Source organism: Barbatula barbatula (genome assembly GCF_947034865.1).
Source record: "Barbatula barbatula genome assembly, chromosome: 19".
Taxonomy (NCBI): domain Eukaryota; kingdom Metazoa; phylum Chordata; class Actinopteri; order Cypriniformes; family Nemacheilidae; genus Barbatula; species Barbatula barbatula.
Window position 1 is genome coordinate 16,439,836 of NC_136782.1, and position 24,007 is coordinate 16,463,842.

General features: G+C 35.8%; 3 protein-coding genes across 3 annotated transcripts; all 3 read right to left on the minus strand.

Moving 5' to 3' along the window:
- Nucleotides 1–337: 337 nt before the first annotated feature.
- LOC306908616 (galectin-9-like) lies at nt 338–6,887 on the minus strand. The gene is made up of 10 exons (XM_079481661.1): nt 6,684–6,887; nt 5,290–5,378; nt 4,312–4,519; nt 4,113–4,232; nt 3,057–3,086; nt 2,916–2,945; nt 2,524–2,553; nt 1,851–1,939; nt 1,597–1,753; nt 338–1,461 (listed from the first exon to the last, which is right to left on the minus strand). Exons 1-10 carry the CDS (start codon nt 6,717–6,719, stop codon nt 1,315–1,317), a joined length of 936 nt encoding a protein of 311 aa, XP_079337787.1. The 5' UTR covers nt 6,720–6,887; the 3' UTR covers nt 338–1,314.
- Nucleotides 6,888–10,533: 3,646 nt separating this feature from the next.
- LOC306908753 (galectin-5-like) lies at nt 10,534–12,415 on the minus strand. The gene is made up of 5 exons (XM_079481944.1): nt 12,345–12,415; nt 12,167–12,242; nt 11,224–11,312; nt 10,942–11,095; nt 10,534–10,778 (listed from the first exon to the last, which is right to left on the minus strand). Exons 2-5 carry the CDS (start codon nt 12,182–12,184, stop codon nt 10,629–10,631), a joined length of 411 nt encoding a protein of 136 aa, XP_079338070.1. The 5' UTR covers nt 12,185–12,242; nt 12,345–12,415; the 3' UTR covers nt 10,534–10,628.
- A 3,708-nt stretch (nt 12,416–16,123) lies between these two features.
- Nucleotides 16,124–23,252, minus strand: LOC306908617 (galectin-9-like). Its single transcript, XM_079481662.1, has 10 exons — nt 23,066–23,252; nt 21,852–21,940; nt 20,523–20,730; nt 20,324–20,443; nt 19,139–19,168; nt 18,933–18,962; nt 18,186–18,215; nt 17,637–17,725; nt 17,383–17,539; nt 16,124–17,247 (listed from the first exon to the last, which is right to left on the minus strand). The coding sequence occupies exons 1-10, from the start codon at nt 23,099–23,101 to the stop codon at nt 17,101–17,103; spliced, it is 936 nt and encodes a 311-aa protein (XP_079337788.1). The 5' UTR covers nt 23,102–23,252; the 3' UTR covers nt 16,124–17,100.
- Between the last annotated feature and the right edge of the window lie 755 nt (nt 23,253–24,007).

A 24,007-nucleotide genomic window follows, 5' to 3' on the forward strand; every position in this document is an offset into this window, starting at 1 on the left:
ATATATTCACGTAACAAATTCATTCTCTGAACATTTTTATGTCACAGCCATAACGTGGGAATTGCCCAGATGCATCTTAATGTTTTGTTTTGCTAAAGCAATCAAAAATTTACATACAGTGTCCAAAAATGATTAAAGCAACAATGTTTAGTCTGTGGCTTAATTTTTGCATTTCTATAAAGCATATTTTTGTCATTGCGTCCACGGAATAAACAAATCCACAGAGTGTATAGAACCACTATTATAGGGACCAATTATTAACTATAGTTGCCTAAACCTATCAACTACCTAACTAACTAATAATAAGCAACAAATTAGAAGTTTACTTAGGCAAAGGTCTTAGTTAATGGTTTATTAATACCAAGAATTGGACCTTTAAATAAAGTGTGACCGAATAATACACAGGAATAAGCTCCCACAGTAATGCTCGGGAAGAGATGCCTGTAATGCAAGATAAGTAAACCATTCATTGTTTCTTTTGGACGGATAAAAATGTACATCTGTCATCCGTCAGCCTTTATGTTTCTCTCTTATGGAATTAGCTGCACACCTCAACAAAAAAACAAAACATGAAACCTACCTCCCTAAGAGAAGAGCATGTGTCCTCATGTGGATAACATGTCATTAAATGTTTTACACATGATCCCATGGGTGTTTTGCATTGAAATTGACATAGTACTCATACACAAATGTTCCAAATCTACAAGAAAATGAATATATAGTATGTCAAAAACATATAAATTTGCCTCTTTCCTCAAATTTCCTCAAAATCAGTCAAATTCAGTGAGAATACAGTTTGGTTTTTCATGATCCTAAAGGTAAAATGTCTGTACACATTGGAGGCTACGAATGTTGAATTACAAATGTTTTGATGAAATGTCTACTTCTAGGTTTAAAGATTTTATATCAAACACATTGTTATCCTGGCATGCACTAAGAAAACTAGAGCAGCAATTTGTCTAAAATAACTATTTTATTTTTGATAGATTATATAAAAGTTTATAGTAAAAGGGCACATGAAGCTGAATTCATCTTTACTGTTGTCAGAAGTGAACATTTTGATAAGATAAATGTACATTAAATATGTCCTTGCATGCATGAATATACCTTACTGTAGAACTTAATTTTCTCGATCACAGACAAAATGACGATTAACTATAAGAACAACAATGAGGGGAAATGCAACTATATAATATAGTAACATGATGGCATATAACACAAAGTCTATATCATACAACAGTTCAAATTTTTGGGGGATTTTACTTCTTCAGTGAAATATTTTAATGGTGTTTTACAGTATCAGATATTAAATCCTTAGGCCTGCACTAAAGTCAACTGTAGATCCCCAGAAACCTCCAAAATATCGATTTCGTTCAGTGTCGTGAAACGGTGGTTGAAGGTGTGTGCTTGCTGGCCTCCAACAAACACATTGTAATGATGTGGATTGCAAGAGATGGTGACCTGAAACACAGCACACGTCACATACTGTACATCTTAATGATAAAGATCAATGGTATTATCCTACGTGTAATATGACACTCCAAAAACAGTTTAGGCTACTTAAAATAAAGATCATAAAGATTTGTGTTGGTCTACCTGAAAAGGTTGTCCTTTTTTAAATGGCATGCCTCCAAACCGTTCCTCTGGACCCCAGTTCTCCATGTGATGGGAGTTGCGCACAACCACGTCTTGATCAAAACGAGGATTGTAGTGAAATGCAATGCCGCTTATGTGGCGCAGGTTAAACGCTATTCTGAGAGAGAGAGCAATTTTTGTCTCATTAATACACCTATATATGAAAAAATGTAATACTAAAGAGCACTACTCTTCTGTGTCAGATGTTGTCGAACCTGTGAGCATTAGGGTTGATAATCCCTTGAATGAGAATGTTTTTGCCAGGATATAATTCACCGTTGATTACTGTTTTGTATGGGACAGTCTATACAAGTGAAAAAAAACTATTATTATTATACAATATCTATAATACCGTGAAAAATAAGAAAAGGAAAAAAAATCACATTCTGAAAACAAAAAGGGGGAATTGGATTTACAGAGATTTTACAGCTGGGGTCATAACCTCCATTTTAGAAATTATTAAAAAATTATATAGCAAAACAGTGTGCAATAAATTAAAACATTAAGTTAAGAAATACTTATGAAAACACAAACATGTAGAAGCATTTACTAGCGCCTCACTAAAAAGATCTGCTGGCATTGTTCTTTATTATCTGCAAGATGTTAGAACTGAGAAACTGCAAGTGTCATGATTCTGCCTTCTCTTGTCTTGATTTTTCTGGTCTGGGGCAGAATCGTGACAGACCCACGTGTTTTATGTGGAGAGACGTGTTATTGTCAATCAGGACTTAATATGCGTCCTCTCCAGTCTCGTCATTGGCCCCGCACCTCTCGTTTCTAGCATTGCTTTGCAACTTAGTCTGTTAACCCATTCATCCCGTGTTCTATTATAGTCATGTTGATATATGTGAACGTGATGTCATTATCTATGGTGGAAAATGTTCTTACATAGGAGACTGCAGGTGGATATGCAGGAAACTGCGGGGAGATGAAAAAACACGTTTAAACACTTTAAGATAAACTGGCATGTGGAAGTTAAGGATTAAATCAGGAAACTATGTAGTATAATGTGTTAAAGTTATGTCACGAGACATAATCTCAGGGTTAACAAAATCTTATTTTGTGTACAAGTCTGTTCTTGCAACACCAAATACGCAATGACATAAGAATGTATAATTTACTAAATAAATAATGGTTTTTAGTTTGTTCTCATTAACAACAACATGATCTGAATTTAAGGATTTTGGAACTTAATGGTTGTGGAATCTTATACGCAGGAATGTTTGAACTCTAGTGTAGAATACCAAAAAGTTTCAAAGTCAACATTTCAAACGACTTACCCCATATCCAGGAGGTGTGGCAAACTGAGGCTGTAAATAAATAAGATTTATGTGGATTACGTGTGGCTTCAAAGCATACACAGAAATTGCTACAAGTCATCCGTGTCCCTTTGTTTCACAGGTACAGGTGACAGTACTTACCAGAAAACCTGTTTGTAGATGAAAGAAGGGCTGCCAAGAAAAAAATTGATCAGATTACTGAAATGCAGTAAATAATGATTAAAAAAAAACAATTGCCCCACCATGGCACCTAAAATGCATGCAAATATTTCCAACAAAATACCAGTGAAGTATATGGGTAGTTGACAGACTAATATGCTGTTAGTAATATGCTTTGGTGTGTCATGAATAATGAAGATTAACCTCTTATGTCCGGTCAACCACATCTCTCACAACCTTCAAAAAAACTACTTAAAACCCATCTCTTCTGTGAATACTTGACAGACAAATGAAAAAAGTACACTAACCCTCTTCTCTCAACAGGTAGTGGTCTGGCTTTTGTTGAAACTAGTAACTTTGTATTAGCACCTATCGTGCTATTGCTCTTTTATGACATATCGCTTATTGCACCCTGAATTCTTTGTAAGTCGCTCTGGATAAAAGCGTCTGCTAAATGACTAAATGTAAATGTAATGTATGTTATGTTATATAGGTCAGGTGGATAGGAAAGCCCATTCTATCTTGATGGATACTTCCCATAGTCTCTCTTTTCTGAGCTTCTGTTGTTGCCCTCAGGATCGCGATTAAGATTTCCCTCTCCTGTTGTCTTTTAACTTCAATATTTTTGCATCAAAATTTGTAAGTACTGTATTTGTCTATTTTGTGTTCTGGTCTTGTTGTAAAACCAATTGCCCTTAGGGGACATAAAGAAAGAAAGATAGAAAAGAAAGCTGTTTTATGATAATGTAAATATTAATAATATAAACCGATGTAATATTGGTTGTTTTCTAAATGTTTCTACGTCACACCATAGGACACATTGTACCATTTATTTGCCAACTGTCTATAAACTTACGAAAATATATTTCTAAGGCTTTCTAATCTTCATACTTTGTTTTGCTAATGCAATGCAATTTTTTACAGTATCCAAAAATGGCTAAAGTCCAATGTTTAGTCCGTGGCTTATTTTTTCTAATCCTCGAAGCATTTTAATTATGTAATTCATATCTACAGTATATAGTGTATTTATGTCCTTACAGCAGGATTCTGGAAGCCAATGGAGTTCAGCTCCACCATCCCGTTCACTGAGATAGTGTCAACTTGAGAGTATGCAACACGGTGTCTGAAGTCCATGAAGTGTCTCCCATTAGTGCTTATCTGGAGAGAACAAACAAAATCTGTACAAGTGAAGAAATGTCTCTCAAATAATTGATCAACACATTACAAAGTTAATGACCTTGTATGTGGCCTGGGTGACAAGGATCTGGAGGGTAAACTGGTGGCCTGAGGGGAAGGGAATTTCATACTTGCGTTCTTCTGAATCCCAGTTACCTTTCTGAAAGGTGTTGTGCACTACATACCCAGAACCATTTTCATAACGGGGGTTAAAATGGAGAGCAATGTCAGCCTGGGAATGAGAACCACACAGGAGGTTCAAATCGAATCTGCAGAACAGAAATGGAGCTATGAGATATTGAGAAATAGGAAACAGAAAGTTGTAACAAGTATCTGCGCAATCGTATTTTTATGTAAATTACTATGTAATATTATTCAAGCATTATTTCAGATTTAAATAGAGCAGGTAAATATTTATATAATGTTAATAATTGAATCAATAATTATGAAAAAATACATAAATAAATAATTATGACGCATTAAAGAGATATAAAGAAAAATCATCTTCTTTTTGGACGAGAGCACTTTGACGCGTGCGTATTAGGTTTGTATGCCGCATGGGGCTTGCCCCTATTGGACGCCGGCGCTCTGACTCACAACGCGGAAAAGTGCTCTCGTCCAACAAGAAGATGAAGATGAAGAAGAAGTGTCTGTATTTGGTTAGTTTTTTTCCACAACAAGCATTCTCGTCGCTTTAAAAACTGAGCCAAAATGCACGGATGGACCAATTTAACGATGTCTGTGGTACTTTTCTGGACAAAAGCTGACACCATGATGTCTATAAAGAGGCCTGTAAATCTCTCGGATGTCACCTTAATATCTTTATCTGAGCTCTGAAAACGCCAGAAGTTCTCTAAACATGTGGGTGAGTGGAAAATCACACAAACTTCCCCTTTTACAGTTTTTTAACTCGGCACATATTTTACACATTTGTTACACCAAAGAGCTACACATAGAAATATATAACATTTTCCATTCGTTGAATCTCACACTACACAAATTTGTCCTTAAAAGTAGCCAACAAAAGATTGTTACTCACCTTTCAGCATGTGGCAAAACCCGCCCACTTATGATAATACTCTTCCCATCCTGTAAGCCTCCCTGAATCGAACCTTTGAATGGACTTTCCTGTATCGGAGGTGCAAAAAACACCCAAAACATGTAATCATGTGTATGTAAAGACTACCAGGGGTGTTGCTAGACCTAAAGCACTACTGAGGCACAAGCCCCTATTAACAGGCCCTCTATCACTTTTATCTAAAAACCTGCTGTGTTCAAGAAGCGTGCAGTACCAACCTCCCTTGCTCAAACAACTATTCCTACAGTGCAACCATACAGGGGATGGTGAACATTTACATATTTAAAAATATCTTCAACAACTTTATTATTCACATGGTTGCATGCACTGTGTGGAAATAATGAAAGCAGATACATATCTATGCTAATTCAATATTTATTTCATTTCTGAGAGTACAGAACACAGAACAATGTTATTCTAAGCAACAATGCAATTTTCCAGACTTGACAATGGTTTTCCTCAGACATTTTCCTCCAACGTGAGACGGAAGACGTGACTGGGGATGTACAGTAGTGTTTTTATCAAGTCTTACCTCCCTGTAACTCAATATGTGGTGTTTATATGTTAACAGTTTACAAATGTGTGTCACGTTTTTTTTATCTTAGCTGTAGTAGGTTTACAAGTGTTAAGTGATTTTAAAACGTTTTAAAACAGTAAGGCAAATAATTTGGCATGGTTATGGGGGGAAGTAACCAACTTCAAACCTCTAAAAATCATGTAGAAATCCTTTTAACTAAGTTGACAGCTGTGTGGGTGCCACGTTGTACTTCCTGTTTCGTTTTCTGCCAGTATGTCCTCCGAAGCCTAAGGACATCTCGTTTCATTCTAAGCTGAGAAGCCTAAGTATCCTTTAGAGTATGATACCTCTGCAGGACACAAGGACGCAGCCTTACGAAACGAGACACGGCAACAGTGGATTTCTGCGCTAATGTTAAAAAGTTTGTGTTTTCGGACCAGTTAAAATCTGTGTGTCTTTGACAAGCGGAAATTAGGTTCAGTTGCATAGATCCGTTTTTTTGCCGCTATTATCAACATAAATAATTAAACTGAAAAATATGACCCTTATACTGGGTCACGGGTAAAGCCCGTGATTTGAAATATGCCCTCGAGGAAGACATATTTGTTCAACTCAACAATGCACTTCCATTGATACTTCAAGATAGCAAATACATCAGAGATTAACTTTGGTATGCAAATGTTGCATCATTTTATCTTATAACACCCCAAACAAGTCTTAAAAGACAAATAAAGACAGGCTATGCAAGACGACATATGTCAATATAGTAATAATGAAATCATAAGATCCAACTTAAAAGACAAAAAGTACACAAGAAAAAAAATGACAGGATTCTTACCGGGTTGTAAAACGGCTGTTGTTGATAAAATGCCATTCTGACAGTTATTGGGTGGTCCTATAGTATTAAAGACTGATCACAAAGCTTTTAGCTGAGGATGCAATGATGGTATGATGGAAATAAAAGCACCGCCCACTCGTGTGCTTCATTTCCTCTGAAAGCTGTGTCATGATTCTGCCTTCTGTTGTCTTGATTTTCTGGTCTAGGGGCAGAATCATGACAGACCCACTTGTTTTATGTGGAGAGAAACATATTATGGTCAATCAGGACATAATATGCGTTCTCTCCTGTCTCGTCATTTGGCCCCGCACCTCTCGTTCCTAGTATTGCTTTCCTCCTGTGTTACTACCCACACATGCCCATCGTTATCTCCTTTGTTAGTCTCCCTATATAATACCCTCTTGTCTATTGTCTTGTGCTCGTTCGTTGTACATGTTTCCTGCCTTGTACGTAGAGTTCCTTGTTCGTGTTCTGGTCTGCTGTATGTTATCTAGTGAGTTTTGTGATTGTTTATTTATTTTTTTTAGTTTATTAACGGTTATTTTTTCCTCTCTCGACTTTCGTTGGTCAGAATTTTTTTTGCCTGTAAGTACAAAGTCATTGAGTTATGTTGTTATTGAATACTAGTAATGCAATCCTCTGTTAATGAGTTTAAGTTAATTCTAAATATGTAGTTTGATCGCATATGTTACATGCTAGCATCGTAATGGAATTTCCCATAGGAGTTGGCCTTAAGCTAACACATTTATTTCTGAATGCCTTTATCAGACAATATTTCAAGTACGTCTGTATCTGAGTAAAATACTGAGATGTATCTTTGTAGTTTTACAGTGCTTCCTGAGTAAGGTTTTGAAAGGATACACATGCTTCATTCTGTGTCTTGGGGAAACTGTTATCTATCTGCCAAACTAATGTAGCAGGCTAGACCATGCCACACACACACATACAGAAGCAGGGGCAGAATACTGGGGACTAATTGAGGATGTTTAGTATGTACAGATTTTCATTTTGTACTATTTCACATATACTTCAGTTATTTCCAAAGAGAAAATTATTTTAGTATATTTTGTGTTCAGCACAAGAAAGACACCAATACAGGTCTGAACCAGCTATAACTAGGCACACTAGAATCTTCTCAGTTTGAAGCTAAACTCACTGGCATTGTTCTAAACTAAATTCGTTTCAGCCTCGGTCTATTTATTTTTCTTTAAAGCAATGTAAATTATATTTGTCAATGTAACATTCAGATATACAGTTTTTTTATTTGCCTCTACCTTATATTATATTTGACAATGTAACATTTGTAGAAAGCTGAGGACTTATTAGAATTTCATACATTATATTTCATAATTCTTTTTATCGATAATTGTGCTTTACAGAAAACACTAAAGACTGCTGAAGCAACTGAAAAAAGAAAAAGCCTTCTGAAAAATTTGGAAGAAAGAAAAGCCAAAAAGAGAGAAGTCCCTCTTTTTGAAACAGACCCCCCACCTATCAGGGGCATGTTTCTAAATTAGCCACAAAGACATGACACTATAGTTTGCCTTTTGAAGTAGTTTTACTAGTTAAAGAAATCACACATTCATAATCAAAAATAAATTCTCTTTTAAGTCTTTTTCAGTGACTGACTGAAAAAAGAAGAGAATGAGAGAAGAGTGAGAAACAAGTGGGCTACTTATCCCAAAAAAATACAGAAAGGGAAAATAAAATGTTTATTTGTTTATAATTCTGTTATTGATTATCTTCACAGTTCATTTTTATTATAGTTGTTAGCTTTTTAATTATTCCAATCTTTTTGTATGTATCGGTTAGAATATCAACTAATTCATTTAACTTTTAAGGGGCTGCAAAAATGTTTTAATGGTTACTTGTGGTCCTGCAGATTATTCAAAGTAAATTTAGAATTATTTATCGCAACACCCACTGACAGGAAAATTGTGATCAATCAATCAATTAATCTGACCAGCCTGGTAATCTTAAACCAGCCTGACCATCTTAAACCAGCATGTCCAGCTAAGACCAGCCAACCTGACCAGCTAAAACCAGCCTGATAAAAAAAAAACAGCCTGACCATCTTAAACCAGCATGTCCAGCCAACCTGACCAGCTAAAACCAGCCTGATCAAAAAAAACCAGCCTGACCATCTTAAACCAGCATGTCCAGCTAAGACCAGCCAACCTGACCAGCTAAAACCAGCCTGATAAAAAAAACCTGCATGTCCAGCTAAAACCAGCCAACTTGACCAGCTAAAACCAGCCTGACCAACTAAAACCAGACTGGGAAAGTGGCCAAAACCCCTCTAAAATCAGCCTGATAAACCAGCTATGACCAGGCTGGGTGACCAGCTAAAACCAGCCTGACCAGTTTAGACTGTTTTTTTCAGCAGGGAATCTACAGATATTTTTTACAGTGCAGGGCTGTGGTACCATAAAGACTTAGACACGCGCTAGATTCATGGAGGTCCTCACAAAGATTATGTATTTTATTTAAGTATCTTATTTATTCATTTAAACTCCGCTGTGTTCCTTTGTTCCACAGGCTCCGTATATTTGTAATAAACAATTAGCATTTATTTTCGTTTAACAATTATATTTAGCTTACGATGGCTAGATGTATCCGGAAAAAAAACTTTCGTCCTAATTGCACATCACGGCTTGTTGGTCTGCATTTATCAATAAATAGCCAACTAATAAAAAGCTCACATCTAAATAATAATCACTAAAAATGCTTATTAATTTGTATTTTTGTCAGCATTTCTCTCATTGTCATCAGTTGCATGAACATTTCCCTATGGTTGCCTAGTCAGTTGTTTATTTAATGTGGTGTATATGGCAGCTCAGCCATAAACAAGCATAAAGTTTTCAACATACTGTCCACTACTGTATACACTACTGTGCTGATGATTTGTTGATGGTGTTGTGTTGCTTCTTTCCAGGGCCGGCTCGTGGGGTTGTGGGACCCTAGGCAAAACCTTAAATATGGGCCCACTAGTGAAAAAAATTGTCATAGCACTGCAGTTTGACAAGTGAAAATAAAACACACAAGGATGACAATTTATATATTTACGTGTAGAAACTGCAATTCCAAAATCAGGCTGCAGATGTCGTCACATAATGTCCTTTCAGTGCAGATGGTGATTCAATTGCAGTACAACACAATCTTTTTTCAACATTTTAAAAATTAAAAATATTGAGGCCCTGTAAACTATTGACTTTCTTGTCAGGCCAACATTATATTTGTCCACAAACTACTATAAGGCTAATAACTGTGTTTCTTACAATCCTAATATATATTTTTTAAATAAAGCAAAATGCACATTTGAAGTATTTGAAGGACTGTCGCAATATCAGATTTTTGATCTAAAAGGTTTTAAAATACAATTAATTTGGTTTATTTTGTGTTTTGTCTGATATTTGGTCAATGAGTGAAAATCAAAACACAAGTGTATGGAACGTTTTTAACCAACATTTTGAATAAGGTGGTAAATAATTTACGAAATGTGAAGAATTTACATTCTAATTAATGGTTTGAACATGGTATTTAATATCACGGTTATTGTGACGCCCCAGTTCTATCTACATTTTTTTTCTCAAATTAAGCTTATTAAAGTAATCTATATTGTATTATGGTTTTGAGCAGAATTGACATTAAAGGAAAGAGAGACAAAAATACCGAAAGTAATCAGTAAAGTGTTTAAAGAAGTTGTGTCTGACAGCCGTTGTTAAGATAAACCTGTGTTTACTTCTAGAGACAATATTTATTGGATTAGAATTATGCGGTCAACATGCGTTTAACATATGGTTAAATTTCATGAATACCAGCAACACCATCCAAGATGGAGGAGGCAAAGTGATATGAAATGAACAGTTTATTTCACAACCTTAAACTAAGCAAAGGCATAGAAATGAACTGCTAATTTTTTTCTTCTTCTTTTATGTTTTTTTTTTAACATTGCGCAATAGATGTCAACTGCAGATCTCCACGGATGTCAAGAACATCAATTTCATCTAATTGCAAGAAGCGATGCTGAAAACTGCTCACTTGTTCACCATTCACCTGGATATCATAGCCATAGGAAGTACAATTAATGGCTACCTGAAGAAGCACACAAAAATGAAAGATGTTATTAATTTGCATGCCACAAACAAACTAAACCTCGACGTTCATCAAATGTCTTTCCAAGACATCTCAGTATGGCTACTGATTATTTCATCAAGAGTCCAGTCAAATAAAAAACAATGTTACAATCACTCTGTACCTCAAAAGGTTGGCCTTTTTTAAAGGGCATGCCTGCAGGAGAATACTCCGTATTCCACTGTCCAGCCCAAGTGTTGCACACTACCTTATTCTCATCAAAACGAGGGTTGTAGTGAAAGGCAATGCCAAATCTGTGACGAAGGTTGAAATCCATCCTGATAGAGATGAGAGGAGAGAAAATACAATAAATAATCTAATATTTTGAAACAGAAGATATATTTTCTTTTGTGTGTGTTTATTACAAATTTATTTACAAGTTTATTATTTGTGTATGTTTGTTAACCTGTAAGCGTCGGTGTTGACCACTCCTTGAATAATAATGCCTTTGCCAGGTTTCAGTGGACCATTGATCACGGTTTTGTACGGCAACGCCTGATTTGAGGTTCATAATTGAAGATAAAACATTTTAGGTTGTGATACCAAGCCAAATATAAACACACTGTAGATCCTAAACATTAATGCAGTATTCAGAGCTCAGAGAAACGATAAACCTGAAAAGTACAACCCTGCAGATTTAAAAACCAAGTCAAGTCAATCAAAAGGTGGCGACGAACCCAAAACTCCATCGGAGAAAAAAAAGACCTCAGAGGGAAACCAGGCCTAACCAGGGGATTCCAGTTCACCTCTGGCAAAAACTGCAGCCTCTGCACAAGCTCGACAGTGCATGCACAACAAGGCATACAAAACATTTTTAGATTTAAGATTATCATTAATAATCTAATAGCAGCTGAAATTTTGCACAGTCTATGTACTGTGATGTGCTCTAAATCCAGACTGGAAATCTTCATTGCTGTCATTCCTTTGGAGGAAGGAAAATAATTGAGTTGAGACTACTTTTTCCAGAACTTTAGATATGAAAGGTAGATTCGATGTAGGTCTGTAGATACCTAGTTCTAGGCTTGTGCTGGTTTTCTTCTATTAGAGATATGTAGAAATTACAGCTTTCCTGTTTTTTCAAATACTATCCTTCCATGCTGTACGAAACACCTTTAATTTTTCGTGCCACTTTATTTAGAGCCTGAACGGTGTTGGAGGGAAGATCATGTTTTGATCTTCTTTAAGTGCTGATGAGCAACTGTGTCTAGCGTTTCCGAGAAGGTGGAGTTATAAAAACATTAAAGAAATGTATAAAAAGACAGATTCATGATAAAGGTGTCTTTTCTTAAGAAATAGTATACAACAACAACCTAAAACGCAAGTTTTAGGCTGATGAAAAAGTCACTTACCAGCTTTTGACTTGCCATTCTGCCAAACTGTACTTTTCTGCAGTCTTACAATATAAGTGCGTCTGTCAAGTGTGACCTGTAAAAATGCACGAAAGCAAGCAACTTAAATACAGAGATGGTTGAATTAGTAACCAATATTCAGGAAAGGACAAATTTGAGGAGATAAGGAATACAGCACCTGAAAATACAAAGGAACCCTTTCTCACTGATTGATAGTGTCCTGTAGATACAATATGTACAAACTTACAAAGCATGAGTTAACTATTGGCTACTTGTGTGTTGTTTTATCACAGATGTGTAATTTTATATTGATGCCATTAAAGAAGATTTACTATTATACCATTCCAGGGAACTTACAGCACAAAACATTAAACCCAATACTTCCTTGCAAGGAAGTAATTATTCATTTATAAAATAAAAAAAAATAATAATAATAATTTGTAACTTACTATCAGTTGTGGGCTTATTCTGGCAGTTCTTATGTTTCTTCAGTCTTAAATGTCTCTTCAGCTGCATTAAAAAGACTGTCCAAAATAATGCACAATGTGATCTAGCTTAGCTAAATAATAGATAATCGATAAATAACCCCCAATATCAAAATGACGAAATCATTGAAATCTGTCAGCATAATTCAACAGAACTCAATAGAATTTAAACAAATGTTTTCACGGATAAATCAGGATAAGTAATTTGACAAGGATGAACAATATAAAATATAACTGGTGAATAACTGGTATACTTTTTAGGTAAATTTTCATCCAACATATTTTCAGCACTGACATTTCAATCTCAATCAAAAAGATGAATCAGATAAATGAATAATTATCCTGATGACAGGAGTATCTAAGTGGCTTTATAATTAGAAATTAAGTGTTGTAAAGACCTTACAACCTAGTTCTTCTACAAAGCAAAAAGCAAGAAAAGTTTTTGCTGAGAGAATAGATACAAGTCAAGCCAGATTTATTTATATAGCGCTTTTTAAAATTGTCATTGTTACAAAGCAGCTGTATAAGAAAACATTGACTATAAGCAAAACATACAAGGTTATATCAGATATCAGACAGACTATAAATGCCTATATGCTAAACATACAAGGTTATATCAGATATCAGACAGACTATAAATGCCTATATGCTATCAAATTATTATCAATACACTTTGATAAGAAATTCAAGGCCATGAAACAGGGAACCATTGTCAATCAGTGTGAAATGTGTGGGTGAGATTTAACTCAATAACGGATTAAAACCGTTAAAACCAGTTTTAAACATGGCAAAATTGTGAATCACATTTGACAAAAGATAAATATGTTATGAGGTTCGAAACAGAAGACCCAAGAGCGAGGTAGGTTCAATGCTGAGGCTTTAATGTACAACAGAAATGCCAGACTCAATTGCTGTGCAAAAACAGAACAGAAACACTCTCCCGAGGAGGTCAGAATCAAAACAGGAAAAATGCAACACAAAAGTAATCGGAATGTCTCAGGGAACACTTCCCTGTAGATGCAGGAACCTCTGAGAAGGAGACTAGTACAGAGTCCAGTGACAGACCGACCTCAATAGATCGCTGGAGACAGGGTGCGCTAGGCAAGGCAAGGCTGCTCTAAAAAACAAGACAGGGTAACTATCATGCCAGCAGACAAGAGCTTACTCACACAATAATCCGACAAGAAACAGAAGGAACAAACGCTAGAAGTAGACAGACAAATCAAGACAAGACAAGAAACAGGTGTCACCGCAAAACAGCGCGAGCGCTGATTGTGATGTGCGACAGGTGAAAACAGGGTTAACGTGTATCCAAGAGAGATGAAGTGTAACTATGAATAAATGTGTGTCTAAAGGGGTGAACGAGAGCGTGTGTGTAAAGAGAGAGACATGGAGGATACCCAGATCCTGACAAAATACACCAAAGACAAAAAAGTTGATAGAAAGACTTGCAAAACTAATCTTTTTTCTAATAAAACAAAACATCAAACTCCCACCAGAACCATCTAGATGGACATTATCCCCAACTTTCATTGACAAAATGTGAAATGTGTTAAAAGTGTCTGCTAAACTCTGGAATAGTCTTCCGAGCACTATTTGAGGATCAGACAGACTTGCCGCAGACAACATAAATGAAAATGGTCAAAAGAGGTTTCATTTCCATGAATTAATGTTGAAACAGAACATTATCTGTAATATAGTCATAAGGGAAATACAGAAGAAAACCACAAATGTTAAATAACATGAAACTAACATCTTATTAAAAAGAACTGCTGGTATTGTTCTTTATGGTCTGCAAAATGTTAGAACTGAACTGAACTGAATAGATCAGCAAACTGTGGGACGATAAAAAAATATGATCTCTTCTGTTTGCAAAACAAACAATATACGATTAGTATACAACACCATAACAGCATAAAACCTAAAAATAATGTTTTATGTGCTGGCATGTTCAAGTGAACAATTAAAACTGGAAGTTATGAATAATAATAATGTATAACAGTTCCTCTGTGTAATTAGATAATAAATGTGAAATGTTAAATTTCACAAAAGCTCTAACATTGTAGTTAGGCGATTCCGTGAAAATGTCAACCTTGCCATGAAAAAGTTTTTACCAACGGTTTTTACTATGATAACAGCACAGATATTAACATTTGGTGGTTCAAATATCCATGCAAGATCTCTCTTCAAATATGTAAAGCATTTGTTTTATTTTTAGTGCATGATTTTCATAGTCAGGTAAGTGCCATTTTAAGGATTGTCACATCCATAACGCTACATATTCCTCATAAATTCCTCTTGTCCAAACTGGACAATGAACCGAAGAGAGCGCATGTAACTCCGCTCTTCATCAGGTTACACTGGCAGTAAAGTTCAAAGCCATGCTCCTGGCCTACAAGACCAACACCGGATCTGCACCATCGTTTCTTCACTCACGCAGACCTATGTTCCTGCCAGATCCCTGCGGTCTGCAAAGGAACAACGACTAGTGGTACCATCCCAAAAAGGAAAAAAGTCACTCTCACGTACCTTCTCTGGATCTGTTCCACACTGGTGGAATGATCTACCTGATCAGCAGACTCTGTTGCCATCTTTAAAAAACGCCTGAAAACGCATCTCTTCCATCAACATTTCGCTGATTGATTTTAACCTAATTCTTTTCCCTTTCTTTCTTCTTATTCAAAAAATTAAAAATTAAAAAATACTAACCTCACTATTCTTAGCTTTTTATACTCTGCTAGGCTTTAATGGATTAGTTTTGATGCGCTTATGTATTTTGTTGCCTATGTTGCTATAATTGCTTCCAATGTTTCCTCATCTGTAAGTCGCTTTGGATAAAAGCGTCTGCTAAATGACCAAATGTAAATAAATGGACACATGACAATTTAAGTAAAGTAACAATTTTACGTTCTATAAAGATGCATCTCTTCTCCATTAATTGGGTTTTATTGCTTCAGGATTGTGCATTTTATTTCACAGAAATCCTGCAAAGTTTGTCGCCTCCCTTTTTTTGTCACATCCATAACGCATGTTAATTTACCTTATTTTTAAATTGAAAATATGTTGATAGACTCACATTTTTTTATGTTTAGACTCTATCAACAAGGGTTTAGTAAAATATAAAAAGATGGTTCAATATATTCACGTAACAAATTCATTCTCTGAACATTTTTATGTCACAGCCATAACGTGGGAATTGCCCAGATGCATCTTAATGTTTTGTTTTGCTAAAGCAATCAAAAATTTACATACAGTGTCCAAAAATGATTAAAGCAACAATGTTTAGTCTGTGGCTTAATTTTTGCATTTCTATAAAGCATATTTTTGTCATTGCGTCCACGGAATAAACAAATCCACAGAGTGTATAGAACCACTATTATAGGGACCAATTATTAACTATAGTTGCCTAAACCTATCAACTACCTAACTAACTAATAATAAGCAACAAATTAGAAGTTTACTTAGGCAAAGGTCTTAGTTAATGGTTTATTAATACCAAGAATTGGACCTTTAAATAAAGTGTGACCGAATAATACACAGGAATAAGCTCCCACAGTAATGCTCGGGAAGAGATGCCTGTAATGCAAGATAAGTAAACCATTCATTGTTTCTTTTGGACGGATAAAAATGTACATCTGTCATCCGTCAGCCTTTATGTTTCTCTCTTATGGAATTAGCTGCACACCTCAACAAAAAAACAAAACATGAAACCTACCTCCCTAAGAGAAGAGCATGTGTCCTCATGTGGATAACATGTCATTAAATGTTTTACACATGATCCCATGGGTGTTTTGCATTGAAATTGACATAGTACTCATACACAAATGTTCCAAATCTACAAGAAAATGAATATATAGTATGTCAAAAACATATAAATTTGCCTCTTTCCTCAAATTTCCTCAAAATCAGTCAAATTCAGTGAGAATACAGTTTGGTTTTTCATGATCCTAAAGGTAAAATGTCTGTACACATTGGAGGCTACGAATGTTGAATTACAAATGTTTTGATGAAATGTCTACTTCTAGGTTTAAAGATTTTATATCAAACACATTGTTATCCTGGCATGCACTAAGAAAACTAGAGCAGCAATTTGTCTAAAATAACTATTTTATTTTTGATAGATTATATAAAAGTTTATAGTAAAAGGGCACATGAAGCTGAATTCATCTTTACTGTTGTCAGAAGTGAACATTTTGATAAGATAAATGTACATTAAATATGTCCTTGCATGCATGAATATACCTTACTGTAGAACTTAATTTTCTCGATCACAGACAAAATGACGATTAACTATAAGAACAACAATGAGGGGAAATGCAACTATATAATATAGTAACATGATGGCATATAACACAAAGTCTATATCATACAACAGTTCAAATTTTTGGGGGATTTTACTTCTTCAGTGAAATATTTTAATGGTGTTTTACAGTATCAGATATTAAATCCTTAGGCCTGCACTAAAGTCAACTGTAGATCCCCAGAAACCTCCAAAATATCGATTTCGTTCAGTGTCGTGAAACGGTGGTTGAAGGTGTGTGCTTGCTGGCCTCCAACAAACACATTGTAATGATGTGGATTGCAAGAGATGGTGACCTGAAACACAGCACACGTCACATACTGTACATCTTAATGATAAAGATCAATGGTATTATCCTACGTGTAATATGACACTCCAAAAACAGTTTAGGCTACTTAAAATAAAGATCATAAAGATTTGTGTTGGTCTACCTGAAAAGGTTGTCCTTTTTTAAATGGCATGCCTCCAAACCGTTCCTCTGGACCCCAGTTCTCCATGTGATGGGAGTTGCGCACAACCACGTCTTGATCAAAACGAGGATTGTAGTGAAATGCAATGCCGCTTATGTGGCGCAGGTTAAACGCTATTCTGAGAGAGAGAGCAATTTTTGTCTCATTAATACACCTATATATGAAAAAATATAATACTAAAGAGCACTACTCTTCTGTGTCAGATGTTGTCGAACCTGTGAGCATTAGGGTTGATAATCCCTTGAATGAGAATGTTTTTGCCAGGATATAATCCACCGTTGATTACTGTTTTGTATGGGACAGTCTATACAAGTGAAAAAAAACTATTATTATTATACAATATCTATAATACCGTGAAAAATACAGTAAAGTTCATAGTTTGTAAAGTATTAAATAAAGTATTAAATAAAACTGAATTCTGTGAGATATTTATTTCTCAAGCTGTCTATGCTTGTTCATGCTCATTCACGAGTTCGCCCTCGCCGATAAACAGCTCCTTGTTGGGATAGATGGTAAAGCATGGGAATGCAGGTTATGCGTATCTGGCGTGTTGTACAGGGAGTGGGCTACGAGCTCGCCGGATCTATACGAACCCGGAGCACTCTACCCTGCTCAGAGCAAGTGCTCCGGGCTTGGAACCGGCTCGAGCCCAGAACACACTTTATGTAATGTACATTCTAAACGTTCTATTCTAAACGTTCTATTATAGTCATGTTGATATATGTGAACGGGATGTCATTGTCTATGGTGGAAAATGTTCTTACATAGGAGACTGCAGGTGGATATGCAGGAAACTGTGGGGAGATAAAAAAAACCTGTTTAAACACTTTAAGATAAACACGGATTGAAAAAGGTAGTATATGTAACGCCATAACAGCAACAAATTTGACCATAAAGCTTTTATGAGCTGGTATGTGCAAGTAAAGGATTAAAACAGGAAACTATGTATAATAATGAGTGAAAGTTATCTGTGTCACGAGATGGGGTTAACAACATCTTATTGTGTACAAGTCTGTTCTTGCAACACCAAATACACAATTGTCACGTTCTACCCTTGGCTTCAGGGACGCGAACTCCAGGATTTACAAAACAGGTATCTTTAATGATAAACAGGGACAATATAATCTAACATAACACAAAGAACAACAAGGGAACAAAGGAAACACAGAGTATAAATAGTCTTGCTGATGATGCTGATGGCTGGCAGGTGCGTGGAACCGAGGTGATTACAAAAAAACGAACAGGTGCGGGATCGTGGGAAGTGAAGTCCAAAGGGCAAACTCAGGGAAAACAAGTAGGGGAACAGACGGGAGTGTTACAGCAATGACATAAGAATCTATAATTTACTAAATAAATAATGGTGTTTAGTTTGTTTTCATTAACAACATGACCTGAACTTAAGGATTTTGGAACTTAATGGTTGTGGAATCTTATACGCAGGAATCTAGTGTAGAATACCGAAAATTTGTCACATGACTTGAGTTTCAAAGTCAACATTTCAAACGACTTACCCCATATCCAGGAGGTGTGGCAAACTGAGGCTGTAAATAAATAAGACTTGATGTCAAATTAAAATTTAAGTAGGGACCTCTTTTAAATTTAGCACTTAAAGAGGTTAAATGGATGACGTGTGGCTTCAAAGCATACACAGAAATAGCTACAAGTGATCTGTTAATCGTCAACCTTTTGTTTCACAGGTACAGGTGACAGTACTTACCAGAAAAGCTGTTTGTGGAGGTACAAAGAGCTGCCAAGAAAAAAATTGATCAGATTACTAAAATGTAGAAAATAATGATTCAAAAACATCCTTGAGAAAAAACAATGGCCCCACTGTGGCACCTAAAATGCATGAATATATTCCCTACAAAATACCAGTGAAGTATATGGGTAGTTGACATACTAATATGCAAAATTGCCTTATGGTGTGACAGCTAAAATTTAGAAAAAAAACAAATAATGAAGATTAATCTCTCTTATGTCCGGTCAACCACATCTCTCACAACCTTCAAAAAACTACTTAAAACCCATCTCTTCTGTGAATACTTGACAGACAAATGAACAAAAAGTACACTAACCCTCCTTCTTCTCTCAACAGTTAGTGAATCTAGCTTTGGTTGAAACTTTGTATTAGCACCTATCGTGCTATTGCTCTTTTATGACATATCGCTTATTGCTCCCTGAATTCTTTGTAAGTCGCTCTGGATAAAAGCGTCTGCTAAATGACTAAATGTAAATGTAATGTATGTTATGTTATATAGGTCAGGTGGTTAGGAAAGCCCATTCTATCTTGATGGATACTTCCCATAGTCTCTCTTTTCTGAGTTTCTGTTGTTGCCCTCAGGATCGCGATTAAGATTTCCCTCTCCTGTTGTCTTTTAACTTCAATATTTTTACATCAAAATTTGTATACTGGTCTTGTTGTAAAACCAATTGCCATTAGGGGAAAGAAAGAAAGAAAGCTGTTTTATATGATAATGTAAATATTAATAATATAAACCAATGTAATATTAACAGGTTGTTTTCAAAATGTTTCTACGTCACACCATAGGACACATGTACGATTTATTTGCCAACTGTCTATAAACTATAAACAAATGTTTTTAAAAGGTTTTTATAAAGTTTCAAACAACAGATTCGGTTTCCATTTACTGTTAAACGAAAGTGTCACCCTAACTTTGAGACCATTTGTAGTGGTCAGGAAAAATCAATGTCGTTTCAAAGAAGCTCTAGCACTATTTGTTTGTGGTTGCATCTTCATACTTTGTTTAGCTAATGCAATGCAATTTTTTACAGTATCCAAAAATGACTAAACCCACAATGTTTAGTCCATGGCTTATTTTTTCTAATCCTAGATCATGCATTTTAATGATGAAATACATGTATAGTATATTTATGTCCTTACAGCAGGATTCTGGAAGCCAATGGAGTTCAGCTCCACCATCCCGTTCACTGAGATAGTGTCAACTTGAGAGTATGCAACACGGTGTCTGAAGTCCATGAAGTGTCTCCCATTAGTGCTTATCTAGAGAGAACAAACAAAATCTGTACAAGTGAAGAAATGTCTCTCAAATAATTGATCAACACATTACAAAGTTAATGACCTTGTATGTGTCCTGGGTGACAAGGATCTGGAGGGTAAACTGGTGGCCTGAGGGGAAGGGAATTTCATACTTGCGTTCTTCTGAATCCCAGTTACCTTTCTGAAAGGTGTTGTGCACTACATACCCAGAACCATTTTCATAACGGGGGTTAAAATGGAGAGCAATGTCAGCCTGGGAATGAGAACCACACTGGAGGTTCACATCGAATCTGCAGAACAGAAATGGAGCTATGAGATATTGAGAGATAGGAAACAGAAGTTGTAACAAGTATCTGCGCAATCGTATTTTTATGTTAATGACTATGTAATATTATTCAAGCATTTTTTCAGATTTAAATAGAGCAGGTAAATATTTATATGATGTTAATAATTAAATCAATAATAAATAATTATGACGCATTCAATGAATATTTAATGTCGTTCATGACTTGCAGAATATAAAAGAAGATATTTTGAGGAACATGGATAACAAAATAGCACTGGACCCCATTGACCTCCCTTTTATGGACACAAAACCACTGACACATTTAAAAAAATATCCTCTTTTGTTTTCCGCAGAAGAAATACTGGATTTGACCAACAATGTATTGAAAAATAAAACAAACATGTTTCTGTGTTCCATAATGATTTGACATTAAAGGGGAAGTTCAACCAAAAATCTATTTTGTGTGATTGTTTTACCCACATGATGTTAAACATGTTTAGAGAACTTCCTGCGGCTTCGGAGCACAAACAAAAAAGATATTTAGGTGACATTTGACTTTAATCGCTATATTGTCCTCTGTCTTTTCAGTGTATGGCGCACTATCACAAGTGCACTTCGTCTTCTTTTTGGACGAGAGCACTTTGACGTGTGCGTATTAGACACAACGCAGAAAAGTGCTCTCGTCCAACAAGAAGATGAAGGAGAAGTGTCTGTATTTTGTTTAATTTTTGTCAACAAGCATTCTCGTCGCTTTAAAAACTGAGCCAAAATGCACGGATGGACCAATTTAATGATGTCTGTGGTCATTTTCTGGACCTTGGCAAAAACTGACACCATGATGTCTATAAAGAGGCCTGTATATCTCTCGGATGTCACCTTAATATCTTTATCTGAGCTCTGAAAACGCCCAGAAGTTCTCTTAACATGTTTATCGTCATGTGGGTGAGTGGAAAATCACACAAACTTCCCCTTTTGCAGTTTTTCAACTCTGCGCATATTTTAGACATTTGTTACACCAAAGAGCTACACATAGAAATATATAACATTTTCCATTCGTTGAATCTCACACTACACGAATTTGAGAAATTTGTCATTAAAAATAACCAACAGAAGATTGTTACTCACCTTTTAGCATGTGGCAAAACCCGCCCACTTATGATAATACTCTTCCCATCCTGTAAGCCTCCCTGAATCGAACCTTTGAATGGACTTTTCTGTATTGGAGGTGCAAAAAACACCCAAAAATGTAAGCATGTGTGTGTATAGAATATATCACCTATCACTTTTGTCTAAAAACCTGCTGTGTTCAAGAAGCGTGCAGTACCAACCTCCCTTGCTCAAACAACTATTCCTACAGTGCAACCATACAGGGGATGGTGAACATTTACGTATTTTTTAAATATCTTCAACAACTTTATTATTCACATGGTTGCATGCACTGTATGGAAATAATGAAAGCAGATACATATCTATTCTAATTCAATATTTATTTACTTTCTGAGAGTACAGAACACAGAACAATGTTTTTCTAAGCAGCAATGCAATTTTCCAGACTTGACAATGGTTTTCCTCAGACATTTTCCTCCAACGTGAGACGGGAGACCTGACTGGGGATGTACAGAAGTGATTTTAAAACGTTTTAAAACCGTAAGGCAAACATTTGGCATGGTTATGGGGGGAAGTAACCAACTTCTAACCTCTAAAAATCATACAGAAATCATTTCAACTAAGTTGACAGCTGTGTGAGTGCATCGTTGTTCTTCCTGTTTCGTTTTCTGCCAGTATGTCCTCCGAAGCCTAAGGACATCTCGTTTCATTCTAAGCTGAGAAGCCTAAGTATCCTTTAGAGTATGATACCTCTGCAGGACACAAGGACGAAGCCTTACGAAACGAGACACAGCAACAGTGGATTTCTGCGCTAATGTTAAAAAGTTTGTGTTTTCGGACCAGTTAAAATCCGCGTGTCTTTGACAAGCGGAATCTAGGTTCAGTTGCATAGATCCGTTTTTTTGCCGCTATTATCAACATAAATAATTAAACTGAAAAATATGACATTTATACTGGGTCACATAAAAGCGACTCGAAAGAGGAAGCTCGAGGAAGACATATTTGTTCAGCAATGCACTTCCATTGATACCTCAAGACAGCAAATAGATCAGAGATTAACTTTGGTATGCAAATGTGGCATCATTTTATCTTATAACACCCCAAACAAGTCTTAAAAGACAAATAAAGACAGGCTATACAAGACGACATATGTCAATATAGTAATAATGAAATCATAGGATCCAACTTAAAAGACAAAAACTACACAAGTAAAGAAATGACAGGATTCTTACCGGGTTGTAAAACGGCTGTTGTTGATAAAATGCCATTCTGACAGTTATTAGGTGGTCCTATAGTATTAAAGACTGATCACAAAGCTTTTAGCTGAGGATGCCGAGATGGTATGATGGAAATAAAGGAAGCACCACCCACTCGTGTGTTTCACTTCCTCCTAAACATGTTATTCAAACTATCCAAATTGCTTTAGGAGGAACAAACTCCAGCAAACAACCAACAATGGTTTTCGGAGGGAAATATGTTTGCTAAAATAAATATACACGCATTCAATAGATCTGGATGGTAACTTGCAAAGATGTTTAAAATGAAGAAGTTTTTTTATTCATTTGGCAGACGCTTTTATCCAAAGCGACTTAAAGTAGTTTTATACAGTGGCACATTACTGCAGAGCAATCAGGGGTAAGGTGTCTTGCTCAAGGGCCCTTCAGTCATGACCTGCTGGCACTGAGATTACAACCAGCAACCTTCTGATCACAAGCCCAACTCTCTAACCACCAGGCCACAACTGACCAAGAAGTAGTAAAGGAACCTGGTAAACTTGCTGTTGTCAATCCCTTTAAAGGAATAAAGCATTTCTGTAGGCTATTTTTAATTTAAACGTTTAAGATACTTCCATAATGCATGTTTATTTACTCCCTTTGATCTTTCACGGTGCTATAAATGGGGTAAATATGTAACTGTAGCAATTTAAATGACAGTCACGTGAACTTAGGAATCGGTGACATCATCTCTGCTTGGACAAAGTGCAACGAGAGTTGTTGAGGACAGGGGGCCCGTTTCAATAAGGAGGTTCAACCAACTCTAGGTTAACCTTGAACTTTTTATTGTTTTAAAGCATGAATTAAACAGTTTTAAACTTATTTATTTATACATTTAAAATGATTTACGTTTTATTTGTTCAATTTAACTACATTTTAAAACTAAATTAAAATTAAGTA

What these genes read in the sequence shown, in the direction of transcription:
- LOC306908616 (XM_079481661.1), bottom strand. Translation starts at nt 6,719, where the DNA reads ATGGCATTTTATCAACAACAGCCGTTTTACAACCCG. An exon ending in TCACCCAGGCCACATACAAG is followed by an intron (nt 4,233 to 4,311) that starts GTCATTAACTTT and finishes TGTTCTCTCCAG; the next exon opens with ATAAGCACTAATGGGAGACA. An exon ending in CCACACCTCCTGGATATGGG is followed by an intron (nt 2,554 to 2,915) that starts GTAAGTCGTTTG and finishes ATCTCCCCGCAG; the next exon opens with TTTCCTGCATATCCACCTGC.
- LOC306908753 (XM_079481944.1), bottom strand. An exon ending in GTCAACACCGACGCTTACAG is followed by an intron (nt 11,096 to 11,223) that starts GTTAACAAACAT and finishes CATCTCTATCAG; the next exon opens with GATGGATTTCAACCTTCGTC. An exon ending in AAAAAGGCCAACCTTTTGAG is followed by an intron (nt 10,779 to 10,941) that starts GTACAGAGTGAT and finishes GTGCTTCTTCAG; the next exon opens with GTAGCCATTAATTGTACTTC.
- LOC306908617 (XM_079481662.1), bottom strand. Translation starts at nt 23,101, where the DNA reads ATGGCATTTTATCAACAACAGCCGTTTTACAACCCG. An exon ending in AACAGCCGTTTTACAACCCG is followed by an intron (nt 21,941 to 23,065) that starts GTAAGAATCCTG and finishes CCTCCAATACAG; the next exon opens with AAAAGTCCATTCAAAGGTTC. An exon ending in AAAAAGGACAACCTTTTCAG is followed by an intron (nt 17,248 to 17,382) that starts GTAGACCAACAC and finishes GCTGTGTTTCAG; the next exon opens with GTCACCATCTCTTGCAATCC.